A 21,089-nucleotide genomic window follows, 5' to 3' on the forward strand; every position below is an offset into this window, starting at 1 on the left:
CTCCGCCAGCGGGCAGTTGGGGGCGCTGCAGGGAGGGCACCCGAGCGGGTTGGGGGCGCTCGGAAGGGTGGCTTGCAAGGTCCGGGTAGCTGCAGTCCCCAGAGTGGGGCGGAGAGGCGCGGCACCGTGCGGACGAGGATGGGGCGGGGGCGGGCGCAGCCCGAGGGTGCAGGCACGATAAGGCGGGTGACAGCCAGCGGGGAGGGGCGGGCGCCACCGCGTCCACGCCCTTTGCTCGGGGCCGGAGCGGGAGGGTCCTCGGGCTTTGCGCGCGCCTGGCCGGCGGGCTGAGGCATACGAGTCGCACGCAGCGCCATGCGCGGACCCCCTGCCTGGCCGCTGCGGCTGCTCGCGCCACCGAGCCCAGCCGAGCCAGGTCGCCTCTTGCCGGTAGCTTGCGTGTGGGCCGCGGCCAGCCGCGTTCCCGGGTCCCTGTCGCCGTTCACTGGCCTGAGGCCGGCGCGGCTATGGGGCGCGGGGCCCGCGCTGCTCTGGGGCGTTGGAGCCGCGCGCCGCTGGAGGAGCGGCTGCCGGGGCGGGGGTCCGGGTGCCTCGGGGGGCGGCCTGGGCCTCGCGCGGCTCCTGGGGCTGTGGGCTCGGGGCCCCGGCAGCTGCAGGTGCGGGGCTTTTGCCGGGCTAGGCGCTCCTCGCCTCCCGCGCGCCCGGTTCCCGGGCGGTCCCGCAGCCGCTGCCTGGGCAGGGGACGAGGCCTGGCGGCGCGGGCCGGCGGCGCCTCCCGGGGACAAGGGGCGGCTGCGCCCCGCAGCGGCCGGACTCACGGAGGTCCGGAAGCTCTTGGGGCTGGCGTACCCTGAGCGCCGGAGGCTGGCAGGTAGGGCCCTCCCCGGCCACTTCCCTCCGCTGGGCCGCTCCTTCTCCACACGCGGGGTCCCGGGGCGCCGAGAGGGACACGGCCGGGCCGCAGAGCGCGTGTCACCGCCGCCTCTCCTGGGCCATTCCTAACCCCGGAGGAGGGAGGGGATCGCTCACCTCAGAGTATCGTTGTCAAGATTTCGCCTTAGCTGGGGACTCGTTTGCAGATTTTACACTTGTTTTCTTGTTGACACACGTTATATATGTCATTATTGGAATCTTTGGGTCTGTTCCACCACCAACTTAGTGGGAGCATCTGTTTTGGCTTAGGCAGCAAAATGAGCTGGAGGTTTTTCCTTGGAAAAAAAAATTCTAGCCAAAAATATGCCTATTTTGTTATTAGGCGTTTATACTTTTTTTTTTTTTTAACCAAAAAAACATTATTTGCTTTAAGCGAGTCTGTCAAGCAGTCACCAATGCTTTCACAGCGGAAAGCAAAACTTTCAGACTTGTCTCTTGTGCAGGAAGTTACAGCACTGTGTTCAGCAGTCCACACCAACTAGTGATCTGTTCAGTGAGTAACTTTTTTAAAAGAAGCCAAAACGAATGTTTTTAGAAACAAAATTTAAATAGGACAGTTTTCTATAGCTCCTCATTTTTTAGCCATAATTGGAGGAGTGTTTAGATGCGAGGGCCTTGTAAGAACTAAAATTTTTTCGATTTCTCTAAATCTTCATTCCTTCTATAAACATTTGTTGAGCCCTCATTCTGGACTGGGCCCTGGGTTTACAGTGGCATGCACAAGGAAACATGGTCCCCACTTCTGCTGGGGCTTCTAGGTTAGTGGGGAGAAGCATCTATGAAATATTCGTATGTATAGAGGTAAACCTGCACCTGTGGGCTGTGGAAAGGGGCCTGTGAGGTTGTCAGGTGCAACACCAGAAAAGCATTCTTTGCTGCAAATCCATTGCTTTAGAAAGGACCCTCCTGGGTAGTGATTTGGGATTTAGAGTAGGTTTGCACAGTGGAGGAGAGCAGTTAGGGTGGCGACTTTTCATCTACCAGTTGCTATGAAAGCTTAGGGGGCTCTTGATATCACTCGGGTGTAAAGAGAATTATTTCATTGTTCAGTTGGTTGAGTGTAGATTTTGTTGTAAAATATCTTTCTTTTTCTCTTTCCTCTTTTTAAAAACATCGGAGACTAGGAGCTCTCACTGGACTTTGAGCTGCTTGAGATGGAGACTGTCTGATTCATCTTTCTGTCTCTAGTTCTTAGCATGTGCACAGCACAGAGCAGGGCGCTCAGAGTGCCTTCAGTGAAGGAATAAATGACCATACCACCAGGCACAGAGTGAGGCCTTTAGAAACCCTGAGCATCATCGGGTGCGCCCACCACTTCTGTATGTGACTCAAAGTAAGTGTAAGGAAATCCAGTTCTGTTTTGTTTCTGAAATACTAGATGTCAGGAAGGGTGTTTAGGTGTCAGGCTTTGGTGGCCTACACGTGCCCAGTCCTCTTATGCCATGACCATTGTTCCTGTGACCCCTCACTCTGTCCCCAGATATCCTGCCATGCTAGTATGTTTTGGTGACAGCCTGAAACAAGACGAGACTGCCTCCTTTTTTCTTTCTTCTTTTGTTTTCCTGGGATAGGGGTCTCACTGTGTTGCTGAGACTTGTGTTGAACTCCTCAGCTCAAGCAGCTCTGCCTCTACCTCCTGAGTAGTTGGGACTACAGGCATGTGCCACCACACTCAGCTCGTACCTTTTTTTTTTTTTTTTGAGATGGAGTTTGGCTCTTGTTGCCCAGGCTGGAGTGCAATGGCGTGATCTCACCTCACCGCAACCTCCGCCTCCCGGGTTCAAGCGATTTTCCTGCCTCAGCCTCCCAAGTAGCTGGGATTACAGGCATGTGCCATCATACCCAGCTAATTTTGTATTTTTGGAGACAGAGTTTCTCCATGTTGGTCAGGGTGGTCTCGAACTCCCAACCTCAGGTGATCTGCCCACCTTGACCTTCCAAAGGTGCTGGGATTACAGGTGTTAGCCACCGCACCCGGCCTTCTTTTTATTTTAAGAACAGAATATATTTTGTTCCACCACATTGAGAAATTATGAATATATAATTTGAAGAAACAAGCCTAGGGTTGGCACACTATTTTTTTTTTTTTTTTTTGCTTTTCAAACAGATAAATACATATTGTATGTTACGAGGATAAGGATATCTGATAAAAAGCCCTTATTTAGATGTATGATTTCCTGAGAAGTCATTATATATTAAAGCCAGTTAGGATTAAGAGGAAGTAGGGGTCATTGTTAATTTGTAATTTAAAAAAAAATATGTAATTTATCATTCTAAGAGCAGCCTGAGGTGTTGGCACATCTCTTTAAAATGCTGGAGGTAAAGAGCAATTGCATGTGTGTATTTTCTAATCAAAACACCAAAAAAGCTGAGCTGAAAAGGAATTCCAATGTTAATTTGTTAATTTTTAGAAAAAACAAAAATCTTTTTTCAAAAATGCAGCTTTATATTGTAATAATAATACCTCCATCTGTCTCAGCATTTTGCTGGGTATGCCTCCTAAACTGTGTGAACAGAAAACTTTGATAAATAGTTTGCATCAGAAACTTTAAAAACACAGTCTACCATGAAATATGTACAGACATGTGCCGAAAGCAGTTTTAGCATAACTGTGTTACATTCCTCTCCTAAAGGAAGGCCTAAGCCGCCCCTTTGGGGAGGAATTTGCAGCTATTTTCATACAGATGTAAGGTCCCTTTTCACTGATAATTCTCCATCGTATCACTTTGGCCAGAAGGACTCTTAAAAGATGCAGGTGCTTGAGGAGGAGCAGGGTGTGGACTGATGGGATAAGCGACACGTCTGGCTGTGCCTGGCAGATAGATGAGGCTCTGACCTGAGTGAGTTAGGGGCAGGGTTTTAGGAGCAAATGTGGGCCCCTACAGTACTGTGAGATTAGGGCAAAGCTGCCTCCTGGAGGTTTTTTGTGTGGGGGGCTTCGGCGGGGGCGGGCAGCATGCCTTCATTAAACTGTGGACTGTACACATGTATCCCGTCCGCTGGGGCGTGTTCAGTTGGTGCCTGTGTGGAGGACTCGGGAGGGCTCCTCTCACTGCAGTTACTGATAAGGGGCTGGTGTGTGGTTTGAGGGCAGGACTGCTCTGAGAACCTGAAGCCCGCTGGCAGCTTTTGCTGAGTTTGTAGTTGCATTTTATGAAGATGGACTGTGAGTGACCACAGTGAATATAGTGACAAAAGCAGTGGGTATGGTGGGCAAGGAGGCCAGAGTAGCTACTTCCTGAAGCCCAGTGAGGATGGAGATCCCGCAGGGACAGTGCCCTGTGGGGGCTGGGGAGGATGAACCTTTGAAATCGGAACTGCCCCTGAAAGCCAGGGATGTGCCAGGGGTGTGCGTGTGCTACAGAAATACATTGTTTCAGAGAAACTGAGCATTCTGTAGCTGTGCTGTCACATCAGATTCCAGAAGGACAGTAGAGAAAAAATGTAAAATATCTTACTAATTTTTTATGTTGATCATGTGTGGATAATATTTTGGATATATTGGGTCAAGTAAAATGTTATTAAAATTAATTTTACGTATTCCTTTTTATAATGTGGCAACTAGAGAAGTTTAAATTACCTAGGTGGCTCCCATCGTATGTCTGTTAGAGACCACGGCGAACCCTCCTGTGGTTCATGGGACAGGTACCCCTAACTGTTTTATTTTAATTTTGTCTTTGGGGTACCCCTAATTCTAGAGCATGCTAATAGCATGGACAGAGACAGTCTGATCTTGCATCAGACACATGGGGGCTCGGATCTTTCTTCTCCAGATTTCCAGAACCTGGAGTCCCTGGCTTCTTCCTCTACTCCCTTCTCATCTGTCAGCCGCTCATGTCCTCACTCATTCTCTACCCAGCACAGATGCCGAGTCCCTTCACTCAGCCTCCATCTCCCCCACACCCTCAATCCTGTGTTCTCCATCACACCCACCTGTATCCGTGGAAATGTGTCCCAGACACCAGCAAACCAAACATGTCTAAAAACCAAAGTTACCTTTCTCCGCAAAGCATCTTTCCTCTTCTGTCTCTTGGTTCAGTGAGAGAGACTGCAGTGTGAACCTCTTGGCCTTGGCCAGAGACATGGGTCGTTCTTATAATTATAACGGTAGTAATAAAGATAATAGTTAATATTTCTTGTGTACTCAGCCCTGGGCATTGTACCAGATGCTTTGAATATGTGTGTAGTTTACTCATAATTCTGTGAGGGAGGGATTGTTTCTATTGCCATTTTACAAATGAGGAAACTGGGCACAGAGAGATGGAGTGACTTATGCAAGGTCAAACAGCTAGATGGCAGAGCTTAAAAGGAGAACTTAAGATAACGAATGCCTAACCTAGGAGGGCCGGTTCTGAGGTTGAGTTGGTCAGGGTTCCGACCCAGTGCTGACCAACTCAACCTCAGAACGGCCCTCCTAGGTTAGGCATTCCTCATCCTAAATCCTCCCTTTAACCCTCATCTTATCCTCATTTTTCAGAGAGGAAAAATGCTCACATCCATTTTTCCTAGTTCTTAAAAATATCTGCAGTCATCACGTCCTAGTTCTTAAAAATATCTGCAGTCCTATACTCTGCCCTTTATCCCTCTGTCCCCAGCCTACTTCACCCTAAGTTTGCTTCTCACCTAGGGCACTAGAACAGTGCTCTGTCGGCCGCTCCTTTCGCTCTGTAGCCAGAGTGGATCATTTAAAAATGCAAATCTGGCTGGGTGCGGTGGCTCACGCCTGTAATCCCAGTACTTTGGGAGGCTGAGGCGGGCGGATCACCTGAGGTCGGCAGTTCAAGACCAGCCTGACCAACATGGAGAAACCTCATCTCTACTAAAAATACAAAATTAGCCAGGCGTAGTGGCGCATGCCTGTAATCCCAGCTACTCGGGAGGCTGAGGCGGGAGAATCGCTTGAACCTGGGAGGTGGAGGTTGCAGTGAGCTGAGATTGCGCCATTGCACTGGGCAACAAGAGGGAAACTCTATCTCAAAAAAAAAAAAAGAGCAAATCTGGCTGGATCATTCCCCAGTGTAATGCCCTTTTAGGCCGACCTTGCCACAAAATCCTTCTGTTCTATAATCTAGAGGCTTCATTTCATTTCTCAGTTCTCCTTCCTGTGCACCCATGAGGTCTCTGCCCCTGCTCCATCCTGCCAGGCTTTCTTCTCCCTTCCCGAATTCCAAGGTGAGGCCTGTGCTTCCTCTTCCTCTGCTTGGGATGTGGGAAGATGCCGAAGACAGGCTTTGTCGCAGAATGTGGTTCTGTGTTGTGTAAATTGGGAGACCTTGCGTAGGCTCCCTCTCTCTGTGTTCGAGATTCCTCTCTGAAAAACGAGGATAAGATGAGGGTGAAAGGGAGGATTTAAGATGATGGATGCCAGATCCTTCAGATAATGGTGAGGACTCTGAAGTGCTGCCTTTGAGTCCTTGAATGACAATGGGGATTGCTGTACCTGCCTGATACAACCAGATGGGTGCCGTGTTCAGCAGTGGGCAGGTGGTAGGCACAGTGTACAGCTTCCTCCAACCACCCCCAACCTCTGTCCTTCTGTCCAGCGCTGTTGTCCAGCAATCTGCAATTCAGATTTTCCTTCCCCTTTCTTTTGAAGGATATTTGTTTCCATCTTTGCTGCAATTTAGTAGAATGAGGTAACAAAGATACTTGAAGGTATCTGTCAAGAAATAGATAATGGGAGAAGTTGCTGGGGCCGCATCAGGCAAGGGTGGGGGCAAGCAAGAGACTTAACTATGGAGAAAAGGTGTGGGAGAATTTCAGAATTGCAGTATGCTCAGCTGTGTCCAGGGCTTGTGGTGGAATCTGAAATGATGTTTATGGAGCAAGTCTAAAGTATTCATTAATATCAGAAGACAGTGATATGTAGTCAGATCTTGATTAACAAGAATCCAGTTAACTAAAAGCCGAAAAATATCTTTTACTTTTCTTACATTCAAATTGGACAAAGAAGCAAATGACAATAAAACAAGCTGATAATTTTTAAATGATTATTAAAAAGTAAAAGTGTGGGGGGATATCCTGAAATTAATTTGGATTCAGCTAAATTACTTCCTCTTTGTAATCAGCATTATTACTATGTGAGAACAAGACTCAGAATCATAATTAGGGGGCATTTCATTCATGTCATATGGATTCTTATTGTAGAATCATAACTGATTTAGAAAACTAGAGCAGGAGGGAAGAGGTGGACCTTTATATAGCAGGTCACATACACTGTGCTTTCAGAATTATTCACTGAGGCGAAAGAACAGAGATTAGCTACTGATGAAGGACAAAAAGAATTTTCTGCTGAATCGTGAATTCGCCAGGATGACTCCTTCTGGAGCTGCCAGTTCATCGAGGCTGAGGTACTCGGAACCTCAAGTTAGACACACTCCCCGTCCTTTGGGCCTTCAAGCCCCTTTGGGCACTGTTGTAAGAAGCATGGTGCTTTGAAACAAGACCCCGGGCTTTATGTCAAAATGAAGTGACCCTTGCCCAGCTTCCTATTATTCAGTTAGATTGTGATTATGGGATTTTAAGCCAGGCATATGGACTTTATGAGCTGCCAGAGCTCACATTTCTGCTTAGGCTATTGAAGAATTTTGATCTGATAGACGTTATTGCTTCCATTGCCAAAGTTCAATTTATTTGTTTGTTCATCCAACAAAGTAGTGATTGAGATTCTCCTATGTGCCTGTCACTGTAGGCAATCAGTGACAAACCAGACCAAAATCTTTTATGTCCTAATGGAGAGAGAAACTAAATAAACAAGTGAAACATTTAGAATGCTGAAAGGTAGGAGCTTCGAGAACACAAATGGAGAGGGAGTGAGGTGGGTAGTGTAAGGTGTCTGTATTTTAAGTGAGGCTGTCAGAGCAGGCCTTTTTGTTGAGGGGACTTTAGAATAAAGACCTTAAGGAGGGGCAAGAGCAATTGTTCTAAATGTTCCCCACTTAAAAAGGCCCATGTTTTTCCTAGAACTCTGTTTGTCGACTAAATGTCCAGTTGGCACTGAGTTTGCTCTGGACTCTTTATTAAGGTTATATGACAGTAATACTTTTGGCTGGGTGCAGTGGCTCATGCCCTCAATCCCAGCACTTTGCAAGGCTGAGATGGGAGGACTGCTTGAGGCCAGGAGTTTGATACCAGCCTGGGCAACATAGTGAGACCCCCGTCACTATCTTTTAAAAAAATGCATTTTCTTATTATTAATGCAGTTATCTGTGATATGTGTTGTTACTAATTGGGTTTTCTTTTCTTTTCTTTTTTTTTTTTTTGAGACAGTCTTGCTCTGTCACCCAGGCTGGAGTGTAGCAGCACAATCTTGGCTCACTGCAACCTCCACCTCCCGGGTTCAAGCGATTCTCTTGCCTCAGCCTCCCAAGTAGCTAGGACTACAGGTGCGCACCACCACACCTGGCTAATTTTTTTTTTTTTTTTTTTTTTTTTTTTTTTTTTTTTTAGTAGAGACAGGTTTTCACCATGTTGGCCATGGTAGTCTTGAACTCCTGAGTTGAAGTGACCTACCCGCCTTGGCCTCCCAAAGTGCTGGGATTACAGGCGTGAGCCACCATACCTGGCCTATTCATGTGGATTTTCTAAAATTTTTTTTTTTTTGGAGACAGCATATTGCTGTGTCACCCAGGCTGGAGTGCAGTGGCATAATCATGGCTCACTGCAGTCTCGACCTCCTGGGCTCAAGTAATCCTCCTACCTCAGGCTTCTGAGTAGCTGGGACTACAGGTGCATGCTACCACCCTGGCTAGTTTCTGTATTTTCTGTAGAGACAGGGTTTTGCCATGTTGTCTAGGCTGGTCTGGATCTCCTGGGCTCAAACAATCCACCTGCCTCAGCCTCCTGAAGTGCTGGGATTACAGGCATGAGCCACTGTGCCAAGCCAATATTTTCTCTTCAGATAAGACTCTATCTTGTTTGCCTGTTTTTTAGGTGCATGAACAATCCTGTTCATATTTATTTTCATATCATGTTGATATTTCGCAAAGCAATAATACAATATTAAGAAGCAATATATCACATGTTTTATTGACATTTGCTTCTGTGTAATGATCCGTGAAACTGTTTTCCAAAAGTTATCTGGAATGGGTTGTTTGTTTGTTTAAAGCCTGCAGCACCTTGTATTCCCAGGCAGTCTCCCATCCAAGTACTAGTGAGGCCTCACCCTGCGTAGCTTCTGAGGTCAGACAAGATTGGGTGCGTTCAGAGTGTATGGCCGTAGACAGTGTTTTGAGATACTAGATGTAATCAAGGGCTTTAACTAGACAGCTTGATCTTCAAGTTACAATATAGTTAGATGCCAAGGAGTATAGCATGCATAGCATGAATGGAGGAAAAATACAATCTGAGATGAACACCAAAATCAAGAGATGGGGAGGAAGGGGCTGGCCAGAACGGGTTCCATAGTTGGCTCCCAGTTTTTCTTGGTGAGGAAGAGTTGATCAGACTAAGAAGTCATCTTCTCTGATTCAGATATGATCACTTACTTCCTTAGTCAACCTGCTTGTTCTCACCTGGAACCATTTGGTTCTTCCCTTGAGTCAGAGATCGAGGAGCAAAAGGGAGGAAACTGCTAGAGACTGAGATCAACGCATACTCTGAAAACAGCTTATTTGGCAAGGAAGCCTCCTGGACTCAGCACCGCAGCCCCTTTGCTGAAGCACCCTGAACATTGAGAGTGCTTGTGTTTTCTAGCTGCGGTTGGATTTCTCACGATGTCCAGTGTTATCTCCATGTCTGCCCCTTTCTTCCTGGGGAAGATCATCGATGTCATCTATACCAACCCCACTGTGGACTACAGCAACAACCTGACCCACCTCTGCCTAGGGCTCAGTGCCGTGTTTCTGTGTGGTGCTGCCGCCAATGCCATTCGTGTCTACCTCATGCAAACTTCAGGTAACAGTCTCTCCTCTCAGGGATGTGAGTCATCCTGAAGAAGATGTAGAGTCCTGTGGGTTTGTTCGGGCTCAAATCTCATGTGCTCCAGGCTCCATTCTCTTCCTCTCTTCCTGGCATCCCATTAAGTGGGGATAGAGTCCAATGACTGCCCAGATGTTGGAGTTACAGATTATTTTAGATCAAGCACTCTCAACTCTTCTTTTATAGTTGAAGTTGAGCTGTAAGGGCAATCATGTCGGTCTTATGGGAGGTTTGAAAATAAGCCCCTCGGGCTGGGTGCCATGGCTCATGCCTGTAATCCCAGCATTTTGGGAGGCTGAGGCAGGTGGATCATGAGGTCAGGAGTTCGAGACCAGCCTGGCCAACATGGTGAAACCCCGTCTCTACTAAAAATACAAAAATTACCCAGGCGTGGTGGTGTGTGCCTGTAATCTCAGCTACTCAGGAGGCTGAGGCAGGAGAATCGCTTGAACCTGGGAGGCAGAGGTTGCAGTGAGCCCAGATCATATCACTGCACTCCAGCATGGGGAACAGAGCGAGACTCCATCTCAAAAAAAAAAAAAAAAAAAAGAAAAGAAAAAGAAAATGAGGCCCCTGGCCATGAAGCTGGACTTCTGAGGCTTCCTGAAGGCTTCAGAAACCCATTTACATGCCCCATGCTTGTGTTTCTCCTTAAGTAGCAGCTGGGATGATAACTTTGTTAGTATTTCTCTGAAGAGGTCTCGTTGTTACAGGCAGGTCACTGCCACAATAATGAGAGAACCTGGGACACCAACTCGAAGTCTGTTGCTCTCCATTTATCTCTGTGGATAATTAACCAGTTCTTGCCATTTGAAGGTTCAATACAGGAAAGGGTTTCCAGGGAGGAACAAAATGAGCTTTTGGAAGTTAATGTAATAAAACTTCTTTGTAAATGATACCTTAAAAAAATCTCGGCCAAGTGTGGTGGCTCATGCCTGTAATCCTAGCACTTTGGGAGGCTGAGGCAGGATTGCTTGAGCCCATGAGTTTGAGACCAGCCTGAGCTACATAGCAAGACTCCGTCTATATAAAAAATAAAAATAAGTTAGCTGGGTGTAGTGGCAGACATCTGTAGTTTCAGCTACCCAGGAGGCTGAGGTGGGAGGATGGCTTGAGCCCACAAGGTTGAGGTTACAGTGAACTGTGATCGTGCCACTTCATTCAAGCCTGGGTGATAGAGCAAGACCCAGTCTCTTAAAAAAAAAAAAAAAAAAGTAAAAATAAAAAAGCCCTCTGAGTCATGTTATATTTATTTTATTCCTGTATCCTCTCACTAGCGCCCACAGTCTGTAGTTAATAAGAGAAAAGTAGTGTTAGTAGTGCATGACAGTTAATGTGCCTGGTTTGGGAAAGTCTCTTTCCACCCATGGGATACAGTGCAGCAGACACGCTCAGAGGCTGCATTGCTCAGGAGGGTTACAACTCCAGGCCAAGCTGCTGCACAGTAAGTGGCTGCCCCATAATGGTAATGGATGTCTTTACCCTTGGTGAGCCTGTTCGTGTTTGCTTTTGCAGGTCAGCGCATTGTGAATAGGCTGAGAACTTCATTATTCTCCTCCATTCTGAGGCAGGAGGTTGCTTTCTTTGACAAGACTCGCACAGGAGAATTGATTAACCGCCTCTCATCAGACACTGCACTCCTGGGGCGCTCAGTGACTGAAAACCTCTCAGATGGGCTCAGGGCCGGGGCCCAGGCTTCTGTAGGCATCAGTATGATGGTATGTGGGCCTGGTTCCCCTTGGTACCTTCCTGCCAGGGCTTGGCTTGCACCAGGCCTCTCAAGTGTGAGACGAGCTCAAGCTGAGCGGTTCGCATCATTCTGTAAGTGCCTAGAGCCAAAAGTGCTGTTGCAGAAGCTGCTGGAACGTGGGGATTGCCTCTGCCTGCATGGCCTCATGTACCTTCATTTCTCCAGAATGAGTGATTATCTGGAAAATGGACTCATGTGTTACTGCTGGGTATTCTGAGATGTGTGTAGCCGGGGTATTAAGGCAGAAAAGAGCATCAGGTAGAAGGAGCACTGGGTACTACCCTGTGGGTGGCACCAAGCGGTGACTAAATTCCATTCCTCTGTGTGTGTGAGTCGAACTGTGCTCTTGTAAGGGGAGAGCTCTTCACTCCCATGGCCTTTTTTCCTTTCCTTAACTGGGTGGCTTGTGCCTGTCCTGTCTACTTGCCTTACCTCTTCAACCAGTATTTCTATTCAGCCCAGTGCTGCAGGTCATTGGAGAGGCAATGCAAGCCACATATGTGATTTTAATGTTTTAGTAGCCACATTTAAAAAAGCAAAAAGAAGCCAATGAGATTAATTTTTTTTTAATTTTAATTTTTTTAGAGACAGTCTCACTCTGTTACCCAGGCTGGAGTACAGTGGCAAGATCATAGCTCACTGCAGTCTTAAACTCCTGGGCTCAAGTGATTCTCCCACCTCAGTCTCCCAAGTATCTGGGACTACAGGCACACACCACCAAGTCTGGCTAATTTAAAGAATATATATATATTTTTTGTAGAGGCAGGGTCTCTCTATGTTGCCCAGGCTGGTCTCAAACTCTTGGCCTCAAGTGATCCTCCTGCCTCGGCCTCCTGAAGTGCTGGGATTACAGGCTTGAGCCACTGTACCTGGCTGAGATTAATTTTAATAATGTTTTGTTTAAGCCAGTATAAACAAAATATTGTCATCTCAACATGTAATTAATATCAAAATTATTAATGAGGTATTTTATATTATTTCTTTCATATTATAGTTGACCCTTGAACAATGCAGGGGTTGGGACACTGAACCCCACACAGTCAAAAATCAAAGTATAACTTTTGACTCCCCAAAAACTCAACTACTAATAGCCTACTGTTGACCAGAAGCCTTACTGATAACATAAACAGTCAATTACCATGTATTTGGTATGTTATATGTATTATATACTATGTTCTTATAACAGAGTAAGCTAGAAAAAAGAAAGTGTTATTAAGAAAATCATAAGGAAGGTAAAATATATTTATTATTTATTAAGTGGAAGTGGATCATCATAAAAGCTTTTCTTTTTTTCTTTTTGAGACGGAGTCTCGCACTGTCATCCGGGCTGAAGTGCAATGGCACGATCTTGGCTCACTGCAACCTCCTCCTCCCGAGTTCAAGTGATTCTCCTGCCTCAGCCTCCCGAGTAGCTGGGATTATAGGTGCCAGCCACCACGCCTCGCCAATTTTTTTGTATTTTTAGTAGAAATGGGGTTTCACTATGTTGGCCAGGCTGGTCTTGAACTCCTGACCTTGTGATCTGCCTGCCTCAGCCTCCCAAAGTGTTGGGATTGCTGGCGTGAGCCACTGCACCCGGCTCATCACAAAAGTATTTATCCTCATTGTCTTCACACTGAGTAGACTGAGAGGAGGAAGAAAGGTGGTTCTTGCTGTCTCAGGGGTGGCAGAGATGGAAGAAAATCTATGTATAAGTTGACCCATGCATTTCAAACCAATGTTGTTCAAAGGTCAACTGAATTTCCAAATCTGGTGTGTATTCTCTACTTAAGGAGCATCTTAATTCGGATGCTAAGTTTTCATTGAAAGTACTTGATCTATATTTAGATTTTATAAAATGTACAATTGAAAAAGTAGTTTGACATACTCAAGTTTTCCAGACATACTTAATAGTTTGCCAATAACTGAATGGAGTATAGGCTTTTAAATTTTAATTAAACCTACATACAATTAAAAAGTCAGTGTCTCAGTCATACCTGCCACATTTCAAGTTTCCAGTAGGGCTATCGTTTTGGGCAGTGCAGTTCTAGACTCGTGGAATAAGAACTGTAAATAACCCTTTCTCACAAGTGGAAAAGCTTGGATTCTGTCCTTTGTGTCCCATGAAGCACTCAGAGAGGAAGGGTGTGTTGCCTATTAGATCTGACTTACGGAATGAAAAACAGCTTTGAAATCTCATGATTTTCCAGCTAAGAGAGAAGCAAACCTCTGGAAGAGGACCCTTCCTGCACTAACATGCCGTTTTCCAAATATGAATAGTTTTGGGGATAAGGAAGAGTTCAAGCTGGCAAAAATCACTTGGGGTACTTTTTGTAACAAGGAAAGGGAATTCAGTGTAGGTCAGATGAGCAATTCAAAGCGGTCTGTTTGGGATGCCATAATAATACCACAGACTGGATGGCTGAAACAACAGAAATTTATTTCTCACAATTCTGGAGGTTAGAAGTCCAGGGTCAAGGTGCTAGCAAAATAGTTTCATTCTGAGGCCTTTTCTTGTGGCTTGGCTGAAACAACAGAAATGTATTTCTCACAGTTCTGGAGGTTAGAAGTCCAGGGTCAAGGTGCTAGCAAAATAGCTTCATTCTGAGGCCTTTTCTCTTGGCTGGTAGGCAGCTGCCATCTTGCCATGTGCTCACATAGTGGAGAGAGAGTGTGCTCTAGAGTGTCTCTTATAAGGACACTAATCCTATTGGATCATGGCCCCACACTTAACGACCTCATTTAACCTTAGTTACTTTCTTAGAGGCCCCATCTCCAAATACAGCCATGCTGGGGGTTAAGGCTTCAACATGTGAATTTCAGGGGGAATTTCCATTCAGTCTGTAAAAGGGCCTCAGGAAGTGGCTTCACCTAGGATCTGATCTTTGGCTCTAGGGGATCGGAAATGTGACTTTGTTTCTCCTGCACAAACTCATGGACCTGACATAGGGGAAGTCCAGTTATGAGAACCTGATATTGTGTATGGCATACTGCCAATTTATTAATTTACATAGTGGGCCTACCCACCATTAAGTTGTGTTTCTGCTATTCCTTTTTTTTTTTTTTTTTTTGAGAGAAGATCTCACCCTGTTGCCTAGGCTGTAGTGCAGTGGTGTCATCTTGGCTCACTGCAACCTCTGCCTCCCGAGCTCAAGTGATCCTCCCACCTCAGCCTCCTGAGTAGCTGGAACTACAGGCGTGCACCACCATGCCCGGCTAATTTTTGTATTTTTTATAGAGACAGTGTCTCACCATGTTGCCCAGCCCACTGGTTTTGAACTCCTGGGCTCAAGCGATCCGCCTGCCTCAGCCTCCCGAAATGCTAGGATTACAGGCGTGAGCCACTATGCCTAGCCCATTTCTGCTATTCAAAACACTTCATTATGGTGCCAGCACCCTGTATTAGTCATCAGAAGGTTTTTCATTAAGTGTGGAACCAGAGTGAAGGGAGGGGGGTGGTTCTGGACAGTTCTAGGAGAATCTTGATGGACTGTGCCTGCCCCACACAGAGGACACCTGTCCAGTTGGTTCATTTTGACATCAGTTGTGTTCGGGACCCAGAAGTGTTAGACCTGCCCTGTTGGTCTCATGTCCTGATGGTGACCATCAGAGATATGATTATGTTCCCCAAGGCTCACCCCAGGTGTCCTGATGGACTTGTCTTCTCAGGGTGGGACATTCCTATGCACATCTGCTTGCTCCTCTGTGAAGGTGCCAACCTCCTTTCTGCCTCAGGGCCTTTATGCAATGGCTCTTCCCTCTTGGGGGAGAGGTCTTCCAAGATCGTGTTACATCTGCAGTGATACTTTCTCTTTCTTTTACTTGTTTATTATCTAAGTCTCACCTCTTCTTTCTTGCATGAAAACTCTGTGAGGGTTGGTTATCTCCCAGGTGCCTGGAATAGTGCTTGCACTCAGTAACGTGGGCTCTCAGTAATAACTTGTTGAATGAGTAAATGAATGAGTGAATGATTGGTTGATCCATCCACTTATGTTTCAGTTTGCAGTTTTTCCTTAGTATTATTTAGCCGTGTACTGATTATACTATTTTCTGTGCAAATGAGATATGGTAGATTTTAGTAATTTGTCAAAGAGATGCCAGTACTATTGAAAGTACAATCACCAAATTGCAATGTTGACAGGAAAACCCTCTGTTACTTACTTCTAGAAGTTAGGTTATTCTTTCAGCAATTCCAATTGCTAGAAGCTCCTCAGTATATTGAGCCCAGATCCATCCTGCTGACTTCAGTCCACTGAGCCACGAAAGCAGCTCTAATTCTTCTTCGACTTGTTAGTTGTGTCCTCCAAGTCCTCTGTTGACTGTTATGCAATGTGCTGTTTTTGTTTTTTGTTTTTTTTGAGATGGGGTTTTGCTCTTGTTGCCCAGGCTGGAGTGCAGTGGCTCAGTCTTGGCTCACTGCAACCTCCACCTCCCAGGTTCAAGCGATTCTCCTTCCTCAGCCTCCCGAGTAGCTGGGATTACAGGCACGTGCCCCAACACCCAGCTAATTTTTGTATTTTTAGTAGAGATGGGGTTTCACCACGTTGGTCAGGCTGGTCTCGAACTCCTGACCTCAGGTGATCCACCCGCCTCGGCCTCCCAAGGTACTGAGATTACAGGCGTGAGCCACCACACCCCACCCGATAATGGGGTTTTTTGGTGACTTCACCATCTTGGTCATTTTGATGGGATGTGTTGCTGTGGTTGTTCAGTGCCTGCAGGTGGTTCAGACCTGAATATACAACTCCTGAGGTGGACTGGAGCGTGGAGCAGAATGGGCCTCTGCCAAACCCCCATCCTGTCTCTTCCCACTCTGTTGTTAAACCGCGTGGTCTGATCTAGTATTGGCCTGAGGATTCTTTCTTCAGCAATTGCTTGTCACATTTCTTCTATGTGGCATGCTGAATATTTATGGGGTTTTGTGAAAAATAAAGATGTCTGAAAAATTCCACCAAAACAGGATGTAACAACTTGGGGACAGTACCTTCAAGCCTGCTGTTAATTTAAACACACTCACACACACACAGACACACACACACACACACACACACACTTCCCTTTCGTAGGTAATGAGAATGTCTTGCCACCCAATGTAACAAACACCTCTGAATTTTTTTTTGTTTTTGACAGTTTTTTGTCTCACCTAATCTGGCCACCTTTGTTTTGAGCGTGGTGCCTCCAGTGTCAATCATTGCTGTAATTTATGGGCGATATCTACGGAAACTGACCAAAGTCACTCAGGATTCCCTGGCACAAGCCACTCAGGTAAAGGCCTCTTCCTGTCCACGTGGTTTCCAGCAGAATGGGGTCACAGCCAGGATCCTAGAGGGCAGATCCTAAGGGATGTACTTAGGTTTTTCAATAAAGTGCCTGCCTTTCCTTTCATTAGAAATTACCCCAAGATCCATGAAACTTAAACTACTCTGTTTTCTAGACTAGATTTCTACCCATATCTCAAAGTAGATCTAACTTCACTAAACATTTTGTGGAGTCCTCACTTGTTACTATCACTATTTCTTTTCTTTCTTTCTTTTTTTTTTTTTTTGTTTTTTTTTTGGAGACAGGGTACATGAGAAAAGTTTTTTCATGCACTCTAGGCTGGAGCGCAGTGGTACAATCACAGCTTAGTGAAGCTTTAACCTCCCAGGCTCGAGTGATCTCCCACCTCAGCCTCCTCAGTAGCTGGGACTATCGCCCCATGCCACCATGCCCACTAATTTTTAAAATTTTGTGTAGAGACATGATCTTACTATGTTGCCCAGGCTGGTTTCAAATTCCTGGGCTCAAGTAATCCTCCCACCTTGGCGTCCCGGAGTGCTGGGATTACAGGCATGAACCACCATACCTAGCCACTATCACTATTTGTTACAGGACAAAACAGTTAATCAGGTTTTGAAAATAGTTACTAGATAAGTGTTTCATTAATTTAATAAATCTAGCTTTGCAGTGCTGTGCAATGTTATCTTTTCAAAAATTAAAAATGGCCAGGTGCGGTGGCTCATGCCTATAATCCCAGCACATTGGGAGGCCAAGGCAGGTGGATCACCTGAGGTCAGGAGTTTGAGACCAGCCTGGCCAACATGGTGAAACCTTGTTTCTACTAAAAATAGAAAAATTAGTTGGGCGTGCTGGTTAGTGCCTGTAATCCCAGCTACTTGGGAGGCCGAGACAGGAGAATCGCTTGAACCTGGGAGGTGGAGGTTGCAGTAAGCCGAGATTGCGCCATTGCACTCCAGCCTGGGTGACAAGAGTGAAACTCCGCTCCAGAAAAAAAAGAAAAATAAAAAATAACCATTATACTTTCATGTTACAAAAACCATGCATGTTTATTGTTGAAAAATTTGAAAATATAAAGAGAGAAAACAAAAACACGTATAATCCTGTCTTTTCGAATCAACATTATTAACATTTTGGAGTCTGTCTTTTTCTCTGCATAAAAATGCATTTCTGCATCTACATATACTCCTGTTTTTCTGCCTATATGTTTTTCTGATATGTTTAGGTATAGATTTTTTTTCCCCACAACTAGAATTGTTTTGTATACTCTGCTTTGTCACTCTTTTTTGACTTAGTCATGTATCAAGAGTGGCTTTCCATTGATAGTGTCTTTTGTGGAGTTCTCACTTGTTACTATCACTATTTCTTTTCTTTCTAATGAATAACAAAATGAGAACCACATTTTATTTTTCCTTCTTAGAAGCTCTTGAAATATGACCCTTCTCCTCCTGAAATGTATTTATTATTCTCCCAGCTAGCTGAGGAACGTATTGGAAATGTAAGAACTGTTCGAGCTTTTGGGAAAGAAATGACTGAAATCGAGAAATATGCCAGCAAAGTGGACCATGTAATGCAGTTAGCAAGGAAAGAGGCATTCGCCCGGGCTGGTTTCTTTGGAGCAGTAAGTAGATCATTTTGGAAAAAGTAAAAGTGGCAAATGTTAGAATGGTGAGAGTTTTATTCTGTGGTGCTCAGCATAAGTAGAAAATAATTTTAATTTTTAAAATTTTAGTCTTAATTTCAAGGCCAAGAATGACTTTCTTTAAAATATTTTTGTGAAAAAGGAAGAAACAAGTAAATGTCCTTAGAGAAAAGTCAGTGCATGGTGTGATCGGGCACTGATTCTTTGTGCGGTGCAGGCCAGCGGCATCAGCTTTGCCTGAGCACTGGTCTGCCTCACCAAGACTCAGCTCCACCCCAGGTCTGCTGGGTAGGAAACTGGGGCCAGCAATCTGTTTAACAGGCCTTCCAGGTCATTCTGATGCCAGCAAAGTCTGAGGATTAACCAAAATCACCTCAGTGTGTTTCAAGAAACAAGTACAAAAAATCAATCACAATGCACTCAAATAGGACACTGAAATAGAAAATCACCATGAGGGCAAATTCCAGATATGTGTAAACTGAAAAGAACTTCAGAGGCAATTCCATCATTGCTATGATTAACAGATAAGGAGCAGTGGCCCGGAGAAGGCCTCCCCTATACCTAAGACAACCACACATGTAACCATGGTAAAAGCAGGCCATAGATACAGGAGTCCAGCTCCTCAGGCTGGTGTCCTTGCCCAGAACATCTGATTATATTATATAAACCCATACAGTAGATATTTATTTGTTTCCTCTAGTTAGGGAAGGAACCTTTAATATTACTTTTATCTTTTGCAAACTGAGTAGATGAGATAAAATCAGGATCTGATGGGAGACTTAGCTTATAGGTTTTCATGGTGATGAGATTGTTTTCTTCATTATTGCAATATTACAAAACCATTTTTAATTTGAAACTCAGGTGAAATTAATATTTTGGAAAAATCTTGCTGTGACAGTTGAATGAAAAAGGGACATTACAGGCCGTGTTCATGCTTTTCGCATTCTGGGTCCTTGATTCCCACCTGACTTCTGTGTTTTCTTCATTCGACAGACTGGGCTCTCCGGAAACCTGATCGTGCTTTCTGTCCTGTACAAAGGAGGGCTGCTGATGGGCAGTGCCCACATGACCGTGGGTGAACTCTCTTCCTTCCTAATGTATGCTTTCTGGGTTGGAATAAGCATTGGAGGTAAATAATTTAAATAGGCTTGGGGTGTTACAAATTAAAAATCAGAGCATCATTTCTGAAAGAGAAACTGAACTTTCACATTACTTCAATTAACTTCCACTGAAAAAGCATTTCCTAGAATGTTATTATTCCAACTGGGCTTTTAAAGAAGTAAAATGAGTGTGACCCTCCCCAGCAGGTGAGCAAACAGCTCCTTGGTTGGGAAGTTTGGGGATCTTTGCAGGCCTCTTATAGCTCAGCATCGCTCTAGAGTGGTATTTCCCAGCCTGTGTCTTCAGACCATTTGTTCACTTGCTCACAGGTGCAGGCAGGAGGAGGGCGGCACTGAGCAAGTGTGGACACAGAAACCCATAGTCCTGTGTTAGTCATGGTTTCGTGATTGGCAAATCAGTGGAGAATAAAATTCCTTTTGCACAAAGTCGACCATATTCAAAACTAATGAGCAATCAAAAAATATTTATAAATTATCAAGTGTATGAAACAGAGTTGCCTGCTTTTATTAAGAATCTGTGAGAGTTCAGCTTTTATTTTTCATTCCCGGATGAAGGAAAGCAGGAATGCATCCCCAGTCAACTTGGGACAAATGATTTCCTGGTTTTTGTTTCCCTTCTTGTCTTTAAAAATCGATATGGAGAGGTCAGGTAAGTAGCTTAAGGTCTGATTAATGGAACATTATCAGGTATCCTATGGTGTTGCCTCAACCAGAGAGTTTTATTTTCAGGGTTTTGTATCTGTCTAATTGTTGAAGGTAGAGGCATTTCTGTAGACATCTGCAGGCAAGTGAGGATTTTTTTCTGGAATAAGATTTTCAGAGACCCCTGAAAAAAGCATTTTAGTTCTGCTGGCTGGTCTTAAATAAAAACTGATTTTAAGATGTTTTGGGGTGCTGGCTGGTTTGGGAAACGAGAAGGTGGACCGGTTCAGGAGGACCCACAGACAGTGTGTAGCTCTTCCCTCTCCATTTCCTGGATTGAGCCTGCTGGGCTGGAGGTTTCACACCCTGTTGTGGTCCTGTTCCCCTAGGTTTTCCGTCCTCCTTCAAGTGGACTACCTACCCCACTTCCCCCTCCCTGGCCTTTCTGTTCACATTCCAGGTTTCCTCCCTGGCCTCCCCTCATCTTAATGTTTTCTGCCACGCTAGACATGATCTTTCTCAGCCCCTCCTCTTCCCTCCTCTGAACCATTTGGCATGATAGACGTTATTTCTGTTTGTGGTTGTTCTATTGCCCTCTCTGTTCACAACGGACAAATTCACAACTGTGCCTTGCACAGAATGGGTTGGAAAACACAGTTCTAATCCATTGCTATAGTCAGTTACCACCACTGGTTATGGGAGGTGCTGCTAAGGCTTTGTCTGCGTGCAGAGATTGGGTAATTTGGCTTTCTTAACCACAGGCTAGCCCACAACTCTGGTCAACTGTCTTGTTCAGGATCTGCCATCTGGTGCGAGGAGGGATAAGAGAAAATATGGGTAGGTCAGTGTACATCTGTTGCCACCA

General features: G+C 45.3%; 1 protein-coding gene across 4 annotated transcripts in view; it reads left to right on the forward strand.

Moving 5' to 3' along the window:
- The first annotated feature begins 214 nt into the window (after positions 1-214).
- Positions 215-21,089, forward strand: part of ABCB10 (ATP binding cassette subfamily B member 10) — a 42,142-nt gene continuing 21,267 nt past the window's right edge. For 3 of the 4 annotated variants that reach the window (XR_010149866.1, XM_016940620.4, XM_063790727.1), the window contains exons 1-6: positions 216-832; positions 9,589-9,789; positions 11,329-11,531; positions 16,673-16,807; positions 18,294-18,440; positions 19,455-19,590. Coding sequence is in view for 3 of the 4 variants with exons in the window: in XM_016940620.4 (XP_016796109.1) it covers positions 316-832; positions 9,589-9,789; positions 11,329-11,531; positions 16,673-16,807; positions 18,294-18,440; positions 19,455-19,590 (1,339 nt within the window). In the remaining variant the exon portion in view is untranslated. Of the gene's footprint in view, positions 833-9,588; positions 9,790-11,328; positions 11,532-16,672; positions 16,808-18,293; positions 18,441-19,454; positions 19,591-21,089 lie in introns of all 4 variants that reach the window. The other variant, XM_016940628.4, reaches the window with a different exon arrangement.

This window comes from Pan troglodytes, chromosome 1 (genome assembly GCF_028858775.2).
Source record: "Pan troglodytes isolate AG18354 chromosome 1, NHGRI_mPanTro3-v2.0_pri, whole genome shotgun sequence".
NCBI classification, from domain to species: domain Eukaryota; kingdom Metazoa; phylum Chordata; class Mammalia; order Primates; family Hominidae; genus Pan; species Pan troglodytes.